Source organism: Neltuma alba, unplaced genomic scaffold (assembly GCF_004799145.2).
Source record: "Neltuma alba isolate B1F8T4 unplaced genomic scaffold, ASM479914v2 tig00010944_pilon, whole genome shotgun sequence".
Taxonomy (NCBI): Eukaryota; Viridiplantae; Streptophyta; class Magnoliopsida; order Fabales; family Fabaceae; genus Neltuma; species Neltuma alba.
The window spans coordinates 61,337-75,839 of record NW_021635717.1 but is presented as its reverse complement, the minus strand read 5'-3'; the positions used below and the strand labels follow the sequence as shown (position 1 = coordinate 75,839).

Below are 14,503 nucleotides of genomic sequence, written 5' to 3'. Positions count from 1 at the left end.
TATAAGCCACTTTTAACTTATTCTTACATATTCAAAAATATACTATTTCATTCTTTACTGTAAGACATATCTAACTAATTTGATTAGTCTAAGAAAGTTTGGTAAGTCAATTAATTATAAAAGAATATGATATGTTTTTTCTAAAATAACATAATTATTTTTTTTTAATATCTTCATTCCCTTCTACTTGATTACGGTTGAGGAATATCAATAAGAGTTGTTTAGAAAAAAATTAATAAATATAAAAAATGAATCTTATATTTATGATTAAGATTAATTTAATAATTAGATTCTATCTTAAAGATTAGAGGAATATTAAATTGATAAAATGTTTTAGATTTATTTTTATTAAAGTTTCCTCTCTTTGACGAAAGCCTAATGTTCCGTGTGGAGGTAGAAGGGCTACGAACTGTTAATCTGCGTTAAGGAAGAGGATGCAAGTGCTATCAGGAATGATTGGACGTAAAGCATCTATAAGTGGTTTTTTAATTTACAAATTATTTTCGCCTTTCTCTCTTTTATTTTTCTTTCCAACAAAAAATAAGAATGAAATTAAAAAATGATTATTAAATAATTTAGAAAAAACGACACATAAAGAAGTTAAAAATTGTAAAATTCCAAATTAGATATTTAACTTTTCAAAATCCCAAAAAAAAAATGATGCTAGAAGCTTGATATGTATTTTGCAAATATAGTTAAATTATTGAAATGCCCTTTTATCATATTTGAAAAGAGAAAGAGGTGTCACTTTTTGATAACTTGTCACTTCTAGCAAACGCCTTTGTATTAAGTTACATAATAAATTTATTTATGGATTCTCTCCACTATCCTTCCTATCCTCTTTCCCTCCACTACCCTCCTTTTCTCTTTACAACTATTAGATCAAAATTCCAATGGTCTAGATTTAACATCTTATAAAAATAATGTTATTAAAAAAAAAATTAAATTGTTAAAATATGGTCTGAATAGTTCACAATTGTAATAAAAAAATTGAAAAAAAAATTTGCTCTATAATAACAGTCCGTAGTTATGAACTGTTCAGATTACATTTTAACCGTTTAAATTTATTTATTTATTTTTTATCATTATTTATTTTTATAAAATGTTATAAAATATTAAATTTGGATTATTGGAGTTTTGATCCAATGGTTGTGAAGAGAAAAGAAGAGTAGTGGAGGGAAAGAGGATGAGAAGGGTAGTGGAGAAAATCCAATTCCTAGTTTAACACAATGGCAATTTGATGTTTATTCTTTTTGAGCTTTTACAGAGAAAGACTAGCGGCTAGATTTATAAATTTTACGGGCGAAAAAATAAAGATTGATAAATTTAATTTTTAAGCATAGTTTTTTTCTGAAAACATAAAACCAAACGACCAATAGGATTCTTTTTCTTTTTTTGGACCAGAAGACCAATAGGATTCATAGCATGCTCTTGTCTGAAACAAAATTTTCACATGACAAGCTGCACGATCCTCGTAGGTTATGTCCAAATTTAAAATTAAATTTTATTTATTTATTTGCCTCATTCCTTGATCTATTAATAAACATGGGTATTTTTCTTTCATTCTGGGGATTTAAAAATGGAGTGCAAAACTGGGAAACAGGATAAAAAAATAGAGACAGACTTGATAAGTCATCCAATTAAATGAAACAAAACACAAACTGTGAAAGTTGTTCAAAACAAGCAAATGAGAACAGGGGCGATTTCTTCCTCCCTTGGGTCCCGGCTTTCACGAGAAGTTCCTTCTTCGTCTCTTCCTATGATGAATTGGGGATTGTATTTGACGTGAATTGAATTGTATAGACATTTCGTATCACCCTGTTCTGCATTTGGTGTGATGGGTCTCGCTTTTCTGAGAAGCAAGTGAACAAATCTCTATTTTTCCCCGGTAACTTGCGGAGAAGAGGAGGTTTTCCATAATTTATGACAGTCATGGAAGGTATTCTATTCTCTCACCGTGCCTTGGTCGTTTTTTGTGTTTGGGTCCTTTAGATCTTGGTTGATTTTGTCTGATTGCTTGTATTGTCGTGCACTGAATGGCCTGATTGGATTCGCTAATATGAATTTTTTGCGCTTTCCGTTCTTATAGAAGTTGTTTTGAAGGTGTATAGAGCACCTAGGACTTCAATTTTGGTGTTTCATTTCGGGAAAGTGAATTAACCTGAAGAAATACTGGGGTTTGAATTTTAGTCATGAATTTTGCCACCTTAGTGAAGAAAGTTTAATTATCAATATCTTCATACGTTTTGCTGTCCTACATTTTTCTTTTCTTTTACGCCAATTTGGTTTAATTTCTGTTTTCCTTGTCGATGATCATAAATTGTTGCCTGCACTTAGATCTACTTTATCAGGTGAGTCATGCACTTTTGCCCTAAGAAAGAGAGAGAAAGAAAGAGAGAGGGAAGTACCGGTAATTCTTGCGAAATTAGCTGTCATAATAACATTGAATGGTGTTCTATGTTTGTACCTGCGGAAAAGAATTTTTGTTGGTTTTCTTCCATCTAAGAGGGTTTGGATAGTTCCAGTGATTTCTTGTAAGTGAAAAATTGCACAAGAAAATGCGATTCCAAACAAGGGAAAACAGGTTAACTGGTAATCGCCTAAAGGTAAGCTGACTATTCTCAGGCCAAAATGAAAAATTATCTTTTATTTTAACAATATATTGAGAGTGTGTATGTGCGTGCGCATCTGTTTTAGATTTATTTTATTGGTGATTGTTTTTAAATATATTGTGTTTGCTATATATAGGTTAAATCAATTTAAAGAATAGTCAGTTAGTTTGACTGGCGACCAAATTATTGAACCATTAAATGGGTCCCATCACTATGTCAAAAATTTAAAACAAAGGAACCTCATATTTTTAGTACATTTACAACTTAATGTTGCACTCTGTGATAAGTTTTGAGATGGGAGGTCATTAAATGCTGTATGATTGATATGCCCCCCTTTTTATGTTCTCCTCATTGTTAAGGATTTGAGTACGTAGACATACATGTGATTTCACTGCATTTATAGACTTATGGAACCATTCCATCACCCCTTCCTTTGTAATTGTAACATGCACGCTGACACGTTTTTACTTTTTTTCTTTTTTTGGTCAATTTTAGAATCAGGTGAATTGCAATCGGAAGAGAATAAAGTTTCTATGGAGAAAAATAAGAAAAGGAGGCTTAAAACGCCGGCCCAGGTGATGGCCCTGGAAAAATTTTATGATGGTAGGAGTAATTCTCGTCATATGGGTGTAAAAGCTTCTTCCTAAGTACTAACTCTTTAGAATAACTTGTGATTTTTCTTTCCAGAGCACAAATATCCCACAGAAGAAATGAAATCAGAACTTGCTGAGGAGTTAGGCTTGACTGAAAAGCAAGTATCTGGATGGTTTTGCCACAGACGGTTAAAAGATAAAAGATTGCTGAAAGATGAAACATGTGCTAATGGACGACAAGATCGTTCAAGTGGTGTGATCCAGGACCGTGTAAGTGGGCTAGGGCAAGATTCATGTGGAAGCACTAAACATGGTGATTATAAGCATCTTGATCTGAAAGAGGTTGAGAGTCATGGCCTCTATGGCAATGACTTTTCTGCTGCAGATATGACGTATGAAGGTAATAGACACTGTGATGAAGATGATGGTGGAACAGATAACACATCTTCTGAGAGCAGCTCATCTTTACAAGATCAGTTGTTCTCTCAAGGTCAGGATCCATATAATGTGGAGCCTTCTAGATATCTGACGGCTAACAGAGCTCTGCCACCTTTAGTTCCCAAAGCTGCAATTAACATTGGATATAAACCGTCAGGATATTTGAAAGTGAAGGGTGAGATAGAGAATGCTGCTATAACTGCTGTCAAGAAGCAATTAGGAAGGAACTATCGGGAAGATGGTCCACTGCTTAGTGTAGAATTTGATCCAGTTCCTCCGGGGGCATTAGAGTGTCAAATTGCAGATCCAGTTGATGGTAGGTTGTACCATACACACATATATATACTAGTGAAATCTGTTTTCTAAGACTTGAATGCCATTTATCATTAAATTAACTAACACAGTTGCTTATTTAGGTGAAAGAAATATTGTTGCATATATTACATGGTGAAAGCATTATGTGTTTCAATATTTCCGTCATGAGAAGGGACAGCTTTATGAATAGATCTGGCCTAAGCCATGATAGGGGGTGAGTTGTTTTTGTGAACGGCAATTTTCTAATAATTCACAAGTTTGTATCACACAACTGAGTTATTTAAGCAGATGCATTCCTAATGTGAATTCTAACGGGGTTGATTTCAATAATCTGATCAGAGTGTATTATGGTTTACATTCATAAACAAGTCTTCTAGAAGATTGTTCACATGTGACACCTTGTTGGATAAGCTAGTTATGCATGCTTGCACAAAATGTGCTTGATGTTCACTTACGATCACAACATGAGATGAATATTGATTTGTATTGGAATCATGTTCTTTTAAGTTTAACCTACAAATGGCTTGAGTAAATTTGAAAATTCAGCAAGATTGGGCTGAGATTAAGAATAAGAAACTAAAGATTATGCTTTTAGAAACCCTAATTTCTACATATTCACTTAATGCACCTTTCTTACAGCTAATGCATTATTATTTTCTTGATTATGATATGCCCAAAATAAGCATTTTATTTTATATCGAGTATTGAAAGAGTTTGTTGCTATTATTATTCATATTAGTGAACCTCATTCCTCATTATGGAGGCTGCTTTTATACTTCAAGGGATGATAGCGCATGGCATTTGTATACTTATCACCTCATGCTTGTTTGGGTCAATGGAATTTATTTTGCTTTTTGCATGTTTTAATTAATGGTGAAGGCTTCTTCTGAGTTGAAGGTTGAGGATCCATCTTCCTTTTGCTGATTTACTTTTCTTTAGATCTTACTTCTTGCTGCATCAAATATATATATTTTTTAATTACTGTAAGTCTTACTACTTTAATTTGACAAATGCTTTGGCAGAATCATTCCGTACTGTGAATCCTTCTCTTGGCAGTCCTCCAGAGATAGCTGGCGTGAAAAGGCAACCCGCACATAACTCTGTAAGTGAAATCTTCTAATGCATTCTTTTGTTTTGATCAGAATAGTAAAAACATGGATGGTTAGAATGTTTTCAATCAGTTATATCAAGTGTTAGTTGTAGATGACAGGTGCTCTTAAAACTCTGAGAATGGATGTGTGTGTGTGTGTATTTTGGTGATGTAAACTTATAGTGAGAATGTAAAATTTTGGTGATGTAAACTTTCAGTGAGAATGTAAAATTAAGTAAGAATTATGCTGAAATTTCATTTTGGAAATCCATGCTAATGCTTTTCTAGAATTTAGGGAAAATAATTGGGTCCTAGCTTTCAACTGTTCTGTAATTACCGTGTCGTCAGACCCCAGATTTTCTCAAGCATCCCTCTCTATTTGAAAGCCCCTTTTTATTTTGATTTTGTTGTTTTCGTAATTATTATATGACAAATGGGAGTTAGTTAAACTGAGCTGTTAAGGTGGGAAATTGTTTGAAAAGAGAGTTTCTTGGAAGTATTTAAGAGGGTGACATAATCGTGAGCTGGATCAGAATAAGAAAAGGGGGAGGAGAGAGGGTGTTGTTGACTCTTGAGATAGTGCTAGAAATTCTTCTCCTGGGCCTAGAATTTGCCATTAATGTAAAAAAGAGACCTAAGGATGGAGGGTTTGGGAAGGTTTGAGTATATTGCTCTTAATATTAATTTTATAATTATATCTTGCATGGAATAATTATTGCAGTCTGCATTTCACCTTTTTGTGTCAAATTTATACCACTGAATGGTTTTGCTGGGAATGGAGATGTGCTATAATGAAACTATCATTTCCTTACCTCATTTGCTGTGACCACATGTCGCAATATGCTTTTTGGCGTGCTAGAATTAGATGAGAATGGTATGAAGACATAGCCTCATGATGATGCTATACTTGAATTTGAAACTAAATTAACCATTATATTTCTAAGATATTTCTGAAGGTCCATAATACTTGATGAATTTGTGATGCAAAATAATAGTTAATTAATTAAATGTGTTTTTTTAAAATACTTGATTAATCTTTAACGGTAATATTGTCCAAGAAGTAGTGGAATAGCATGAGGATTCCTAGCTTCCCTTAATTTCAGGTGGACTGAGTTTTCCTCAAAAGGTTATTCAGTCCGCACAAGTGGTCAACAAAGAAATAGTCATTCCCTGAGAACGAATCAAGGTTGGAAAAGAATGGCTATTCTATATAGAGGGAAACATTATCTTATCTAATATTGACTCGGTGGAAGACTTCTTATAGATGAGAAGCTGCTTTTTTCTTTGAAATTACAGATGTATGTTGATGATAGTATATCTTATGTCTCCCTTTTTCCATCTGTCTTTGCAGAGGTATGACTCCAAATATAGTTCCCATGATCTACATATGGAAGTAGGAGATCTTGGCTCCTTGCATGACACTGATTTGCTGGATAAGAAACCCCACCGGCACAAGCAAGGGCGGACATTGCAGAGTTATACCAATCATTTACCTCGGAGGAACTCCTCCCTGGAGTTTTATGAAGATCCCACTGAAGAAGTGCCTGTTTATAATACAATGGGCTCTAAGCATGGTGAAGGAATGAGATCTGATTCTGCTTCTAACCATAGTGATCACTTTGAAGAGGACCTTGTAGTTAAGCAGACAGATTCACTTCTGCGTTGCTATGATAATGTCAATCCAAAGAAAATTCAGAAGGGTGAACATGTGAAATCTAAGCCTTCAAATTCATTAAAAAAGTCTCGCATTTCTCTTGGTACTGAAGAAAGAGGACTAACTCCAAGGATAGCAAAGGTCCACTTAGATAGCTGTGACTTATATCTGCTTTTTATAATTTATTTTGTTAACAGATGCCTGAAAGTGATTGTTTTCTGCTTGAATATTTTCAGGAAGAGAAGTTTAGTGGAGACAAGAAGGCAAGAAAACAATATCATGATTCAGAGAGAATAAGGATTCTTTCAAATGAAACCATGGTGAGTTTGAGCTGCATAAACTTGTAAATGCAGAATGCTGTAATTGCTTTGCGTTAACCTCATTCTCCTCCTTCCTAGACTGTATATTATAAACATCATTGCTCTTCTAGGTGCCCTCATCTTATTTATTTTATATTAACACCATAGATTGCAAAAAGAGTTAAAGATGATCTTCCTCAACAACACAATCTGAAACATGCACTAGTAGCTGAGATGCAACCTCAGAAAAATCGGAGGTGGGCACTCAGTTCTGTTTGCTTTTGTAGTTTTCATGATTACATGCTAGCCCAAATCCTCTCAAATTTCTGTATGCTGATGTGCGTGTGGATGTGTGCACTATGATGCTTATCTCATGAAAAAAGAATTTGAAGGGTTTTTCTGCTGCATATCTGCTGCAATTAGTAAAGAATAAAGTCAGTTTAAGAAGTATTGCTGGCTCATGGTGACGAACCATTGGAAGTTTATATCATTCATAATGATGAAAACATAATGTTATATCCATATTGGTCTATTAGTCTCCTTTGTACCAAAATCTCTCTGGTACTCTCTCTCTTTCGTTATTTCTGGGGGGTAATAGGAGCTTAATAGGTGAAACTTGAAAATTTACTTTTTCTCCGGAAACACTTTTAATCTAGGAGAAATTGCCCATAAATATCTGTTTGAAGAATCGATTGCTCAATGCTACTTGAATTCGAGTACCAGTATTTTCTGTGTATGAAAACATATCAAGTATGATTGGGCAATTAATTCTAGCAACCCGTATTTGTGGGTAATTTTCTGTTTAATCCAATTCTAGCATGCTCTTTTTCATTTCTAACTACTTCATGTGTGATAATGTAGGTCTGCAACAGAGATGCTTTCTAGCTTTAGTGAGGATGAAACCGCTGAAACCGGTTCTTCGCTGGACTAAGCAGCTGGTCGTTGATAGGTATTGGAAAGTTTGAGGAACATGTACAGAGTCTAAAATGACACAGATATCTTTTGGCCAACAACATGGTAAGCATTAGAGAAGCAAGACATCCTATGATGTTTGTAATGCTCACCTGTGTGCCTTTGTACAAAAAAAAGTTCATTCCCCAGCTCCTTTTTTTTTTTTTTTTTTTGGGTTTCTGTTTACAATGATGTAATATATATATCATTTGCTTGGAGTTGTGGTAGGTGGTATTGAAACTCAGCTTTTAAACATGTCATTCTGTGATGTTAGTTGATTATGGGCTATGGCAGTGCCTTCGGCTGCTAGACACTTTGATGGAGCTTGTAAGTGTATGAGATTACAGTAATAAAAATTCTCAAAATATTTTGGGGTAGAATTTATGGAGAACTTATAGTGAGTTTTTATTAATCTAAATAATAATTAATAGTAGAAAAAAGGAGGAAATAAATTATTTAATGAAAACAAGCCAAAAAAAAAAGAGGCAGCAATCACGAGTTAATTTGGGAACACAACCATTTAAAATGTTGTGGTTTAGAATTCATAAGTTAAAGCTTTTATCCCTATAATGACAATTATTTTTAGATTGGTGAATATCTAACAATCTATTAAACCATAAATCAATAGTTTTTAGGTTATGGCAAATCTTATGTATTATGTTTGAGGCCGTACATTTATATATGCCGCCTTCGGTTTTTAATATGAGATTTGGTTAATTAATTTGATAAGATTAAATAAGTTAAAAAATTATTTAATTATAATATATATTGTATTATCTTTCTGAAATATTTATATAAGTTAGACAAATTAGTTAAGCACCAAAAGTAATGTTTTCTACCATTTGGCAGTCAAAAAGGATGGCTTTAATCTTGACCTATGAATACACAGTGACATATATTTGAATACGTTGACAAATTATCGTTAATATTGTTAGCATACATGTAAAAATAATTCTTGCATTGAATTTTATTAAAAAGAAGTATGATTCACCTTCTGATTTGATCCCAAACTTTGGGGGAAAATTGAGCTTCTCTCTTTTATTTCTTTTTCATGTTTTGTATTTTATTTACAGATAGTGTAGCATCTGATATTTTACATGAATATATAGATTTTAATAATTTGAATTGAGATATAAATTTTTTTGAAGAAAAATAAAATACAAATATTATTAAATTATACTACCCCGGTTTCTAATATAAGAGCTAGTTTAATTTTCAATTTAATCCTAAATATAATACTCAAATTTACTTTGTCTCTAATATTTATCTATTTTTCCTGAAGTAATTTCTATAGTATTTGTATATGTTAAGGAATTACTGTCAATATATAATTAAAACACATATGATTAATAAAAGTATTTTAGAAAAGATAACATCTACTCTTCCGGTTCTAAATATAAGACCCCTTTTCCAGTGTAAATTACACTGCAAAAGGAGTCCTATATTTAGGACCGGAGGAATATTTACTACAAATAACTAACTTTTTTTAATTTTTTTAAATTAGTTAATTAGGTTTTATATTAATCACCGGAGATGTAGTATCATATATGATTTAAACGCTTCTGGGAATCAATGAGAGATAAGGAGAGAGGGAGGCAAAAAGATGAAGTTTGATGGTAACAATAGCGTTGGCTGTTTCTCCATTCTTGTTATAATGGACAAACCAGCTTTTTAAACGTTTGGTTCATTTCTCCAAATAATAGTGACTTGATAGCTTACTTTGGCCTGGCTTCATTCACGTGGTTACAGAGTTATTTTAAAAAAATTAACACACATTTTCTTTACTTTTTATAAATTAATTATTTAATTCTTATTCAATAAGAATATGAGTTGGATTTTATTCACGTAGGTATGAGTGGATTTGAGTCGACCCGAAAGTCTCACATAAAATAAAATTAGATTGAAGTATTCTCTCCCTTCATTATTATAACAAACAACTAACAAAATCACATTGTGCAAAATATTAGTTAAATTTAATTAAAAGTAATAAATATATAAGATATACACATATTTTTCTTAGTTAAATTTAATTAAAAGTAATAAATACATAAGATATACACATATTTTTCTAACTATACCTTGTTTGAAAAGAAAGTATTTGAGAAATAATGAGTAAAATTTTATTGCATAGAGATAATAAGTGGCATGTATTTAATAACGATAAAAGTTAAAAGACTAATTTAAAATTTCAAATAAAGAAGATTTGTTTCTTATATTTAGAGACACTATTACGAGAGAGATTGTTTTTTATAAAAAGAGACAAGTAATAAATAATAAAGTGAAAATTAATAATGCAAGATATAGAGTCTATTAATGTGTACATTTTAATGAGTTGCTATAGATTCTCTTATCACTTGGTGGTTGTGAAATGAAAATTGAATCCAAAAATTTCATTTATTATTCACACACCCAATATTCTTGTGCAACTCTAATTATAATTTATGTTTCAATAGAATATACATATAGGGTTAGATGTAGTAGAAGCAGTTAGTCACTCACAACATAATAAATCAAGGTCTGAATCTTTGTTGGAAGAGGTACCTATCTAGTAAAGAGATTATACATAAATTATTATAATTTAAAAATAACTAGTTAGATTTCAAATTGCACCAATCCATTTTTGGTGTATTGAAAGTGTGTAAATCTTCTTTACCCATGTATAACATATATTTAATTATGTGAAAATATCTTTTGTTTTGCCCACAGTTAAAAATAAGTTATTCTGAATCTTTAAACAGATTTTAGACACCTTTCAACAATAAATTATATAATGAGGGCCTTTTTCATCAATTTCCTCCAATAATAAATCTAAATTTAAGCTAAATGAATAGGGAAGTGGAGCATTAAGGTACAACGTAGTTGGGTAAGTGTGGGACTAAGAAACATGGAAAGTTTAAGAAAGATTAGGACCACTTGGAATTGGAACCAAAAAGGGAGGGACCATGCATGAATTGTGAGGCTTGTGGCCAAGCTCTCTTTACTTTTCTCTAAAGTACACCCACCAAGTTTTCTCTCAAATCTCAATCACTACTTCAAAAATCATCATAACATGCTATGTTATTTATAATTCCATAAATAATATAACTATTTTTTCAATAAGCAATTTTTTTATTTTTTAAATTTTCCTTCATGTGTTTTATTAGATTTTATGAAACTTTTTAAATTACATTTTACACATTTCATAGGATTCTATAATTGAAAAATAAATATGACCTTCTGAATAACTTTAATAGTTTATCACTCATATTCCACTATAAAAATTATATCATTCATAAAATCCTCATTTTGATAACTCTTTCAAACATTATTATTCATTTAATACAGATAATAATAGTGATAATATCATTTACATAATAATAATAAATATGCTAGCCAATAACAATAAATTTAATGTAAAAATAAAACAAGAAAACCTTTAGCAAGTAAATAAATTATGTAATATTCTATCATTTTATATTTGTTTGCTTTTTTATGGTGTATGGCTTAAAATATGAATTATAATATTTGTAATAATTGCATACTTTATTTCTTATAAATTAAAACTATTAATTAAATAGGGCATGAGTGTTAGCTAACTCCAACCATATGCACATGCAATTTTCATTCACAGCTGAAGACAACCAATTATAGGTTTTTCATGTTCCCATTTGGCCTTTTCCAATTCAAAAACTTTTCCCCATAATTTTAATACAATTTCTTTTCTTTCTTTATTTATTTGGGATTTTTTTAAAAAAAATATCTCATCTCAATACATATAAACTTCATCAAATACTAAGGTAGGGGTGTTCATGGGCAGAACTGGACAAGGCATGCCCCTTGCTTGATGCTCGGCCTGAAAGATGAGCGAGCTGCAGAAACCCATAGAAGCTCTAACCATTTTCGAGCTGGGCAATAACGGGCTAAGTAAGGCGGGCTTCCAAGCCCAAATAGTAATATCTTGGTGAAAATTTTTTTAGTTAAAGTAAGGGTATCTTATAACAATTATAAAGAAATAAATACTTGAATAAATAATAAATTCAACAAATCAATAACTTTGATTTGTCTTAAATTGATATATCTTTTAATACAACACTAAAGTGAGCTTGCTTTTGCATCTTTGCAAGACAACCAACAATGAAAACAATCTAAAAGATACTAAACCAGATTAGAAAAACATTAAATAGATACTAAGAAGGAAGAATTACGTATATCACTAAATGTATCTAGGGCAAATGGGAGAATAATATATATTATTATATATATCATTAGAAGTATTTTTGGCAAGAAAAAAAGAATTATAAATATATATATCACGGGCAGGGCAGCATACTTGCCCGCAGCCCAGCCCAGCCCATAATATGCCCAACCCAAAAATGTCCATTTTTCTTTGGGCTGTTTTTTTTGGGCCAGGCAGGGTCATTTTTTCACGGGCTCAGACGGGCATACTGAGCTAGCGGGCTTGATGAACACCCCTATACTAAGGGCGGAAGCAACTTACAAAAATCAGGCCAAAAGAATTAAATAAAATTAATTGGGGTGTTCTTATTAATTAGGATATAATGACCCACTATCTTATCCAAGGACCAAGGCACTTTCAAGTTTAATCTCTTGTCATATTATTTATATTAAATTACACATGTAAATGCAAAGCAATAAATACATTTATATTAAATCACACATGTAAATGCAAAACAATAATTACATTTATATATTGCCTATTTGTTGTGGCTTATTGACATGAAATACTTCCTTTAAAAGTAGAAGGTCGTAAATTTAAGGGAAAATGGTAAAAAAGACCGCTGAAATAGAAAAATCACATAAAGGAACTGGTTTGTAAAAATTATTATCAAAACACATACTAATATTGTCATGTCTTTATTTACAATTTTTTCTATTTTGGCAGTCTTTTTTACCATTTTCCCTAAATTTAATCCCACTTATAATGGCTTGTCCTCTTAGGCTGTCTTTTCTCTTTTAAATATTTTTTGCATTCAAATTTTAAATCCCATATATTTATATTTATGGGACCACACATTTATATATTTTGTTATAACAATATTATTTTTAATTTGCATGTTTTTTCTCTAGGAAAAAAAAGTCCTACTCTCCTTAATTAGAGGGAGTATCATTGGTTAATTAATATGTACATATGTTGCTCGTTGACTTAGTCTATTAAAATTAAAAATGGGTAGATTAGGTATCCTTTTTTTTTTTTAACACCTTACTTAAGTGTTCAATAAGCTTTGGTTTATCTTCGAAGCTTAGAGAGATCACGTGTAAACATTTTCTTAAATTTGATGTAGTCAAACTAAAAATATTAAAATGAAAAATGTATCTTCAAAAAGCAGCAAAAATAACATGGGGATGTATCACATTTTGCATCTTAAAACATAATTAAATATAAAATTATTATAAACAGTTTTATTATAAAAAAAAATTCCACAAAAGGTGTTTCTAAGCCTAAAATGTCGCTGGACTCCAAATGAAGGGAAATGAACTTTGTATGAGCATAGAAAACATCATTTTGTAGGTACCTGCATTTTTTTTAATTTTTAATTTGATACTTGTATGTTTTTTCCCCCTAAATTAAGTCCTTTAATTTTGTTCTGTTACTACTGTTAGTCCGTATAACTTAGATCGGTTTGCACAGTCACCCCTTTAACAGCGACTAACATGCTGATGGAGCAAAATTAAAAAAAATTAATTAAGAAAGAAAAACATATAAGGAACAAAATACAAATTAAAAAAAAAAATAGGTACCTATAAAATGGCTTTGCTTATCAATCTTTTTATTTTGATACTTTGGTTTTTTCTTATTAATCTATGACACTTAAAATTTTGGTAAAATCATTTAGTATTTAATATTTGACATAAACAATGTAAACATTAAACATCTCATAATAAATGAGTAGGATACATCTGGAATTTACATGAGACAACATAGTAATTTTTTTTTTTTAAATTTTGAATCTTGTTTAAGATAAATCATGCTTCTCAATAAATTTCGGCCTATTAGTTTCTTATCAAAATGGACATAATCTAATAATTGTTCACCTTTCTCATCCAAATTGCAAGAGCCACGATAAAGAATATTAACATGTTGATTAGCAATCTATAATCTATAAATATCTATAAATACTTTTATAAGATCTATGAAATCCTAATTCTAGTAATTTCCAAAATCCAATTCAAATCAATAAAATAAAAATATGATTTTATGCATTATAAATGTAAATTAGTTTATCATGATTTGACCACCAAAATGCCCCAGACCAAAAAATAGTTTCAACCAAAATAATAGGATCCCATATTCACATAACTCATATTTGAAAATTTTTGAGAAGTACACAAAAATGGAAGCACATCAAATTGCCCTCAGTATTCCGATTTGACTCCACCATAGGAAAATAATTAATCCAACCATTATTATTATTATTATTATTATTATTATTATTATATGACATTGTATGGAGGGAGATAATCTCAGAATCCCTCTTTCTCCTTTTCGCTTGAATCCCATTTTTATTGTTAGATTAAATAATAGATGCTTCAGATTTTATATTTTATGAAAC

General features: G+C 31.0%; 1 protein-coding gene across 4 annotated transcripts; it reads left to right on the top strand.

Annotated features, from left to right (window-relative positions):
• Window positions 1-1,685: 1,685 nt before the first annotated feature.
• LOC114760179 (homeobox-DDT domain protein RLT1) lies at window positions 1,686-8,332 on the top strand. 4 transcript variants are annotated; one of them, XM_028949445.1, is made up of 9 exons: window positions 1,687-1,939; window positions 2,526-2,606; window positions 3,108-3,215; window positions 3,300-3,959; window positions 4,981-5,060; window positions 6,400-6,843; window positions 6,939-7,022; window positions 7,170-7,258; window positions 7,863-8,332. In XM_028949445.1, exons 3-9 carry the CDS (start codon window positions 3,146-3,148, stop codon window positions 7,930-7,932), a joined length of 1,497 nt encoding a protein of 498 aa, XP_028805278.1. In that variant the 5' UTR covers window positions 1,687-1,939; window positions 2,526-2,606; window positions 3,108-3,145; the 3' UTR covers window positions 7,933-8,332. The 4 variants fall into 4 exon arrangements, with proteins under 4 accessions (XP_028805277.1, XP_028805278.1, XP_028805281.1 ...); XM_028949444.1 differs by lacking the exon at window positions 2,526-2,606 and having other exon boundaries at window positions 1,686-1,939; XM_028949448.1 differs by lacking the exon at window positions 2,526-2,606 and having other exon boundaries at window positions 3,108-3,187.
• Window positions 8,333-14,503: the final 6,171 nt, after the last annotated feature.

Coding starts and splice junctions, on each gene's coding strand:
- LOC114760179 (XM_028949444.1), top strand. Junction 3,216..3,299: donor CCTGGAAAAATTTTATGATG/GTAGGAGTAATT, acceptor TTTTCTTTCCAG/AGCACAAATATCCCACAGAA. Junction 5,061..6,399: donor GGCAACCCGCACATAACTCT/GTAAGTGAAATC, acceptor CTGTCTTTGCAG/AGGTATGACTCCAAATATAG.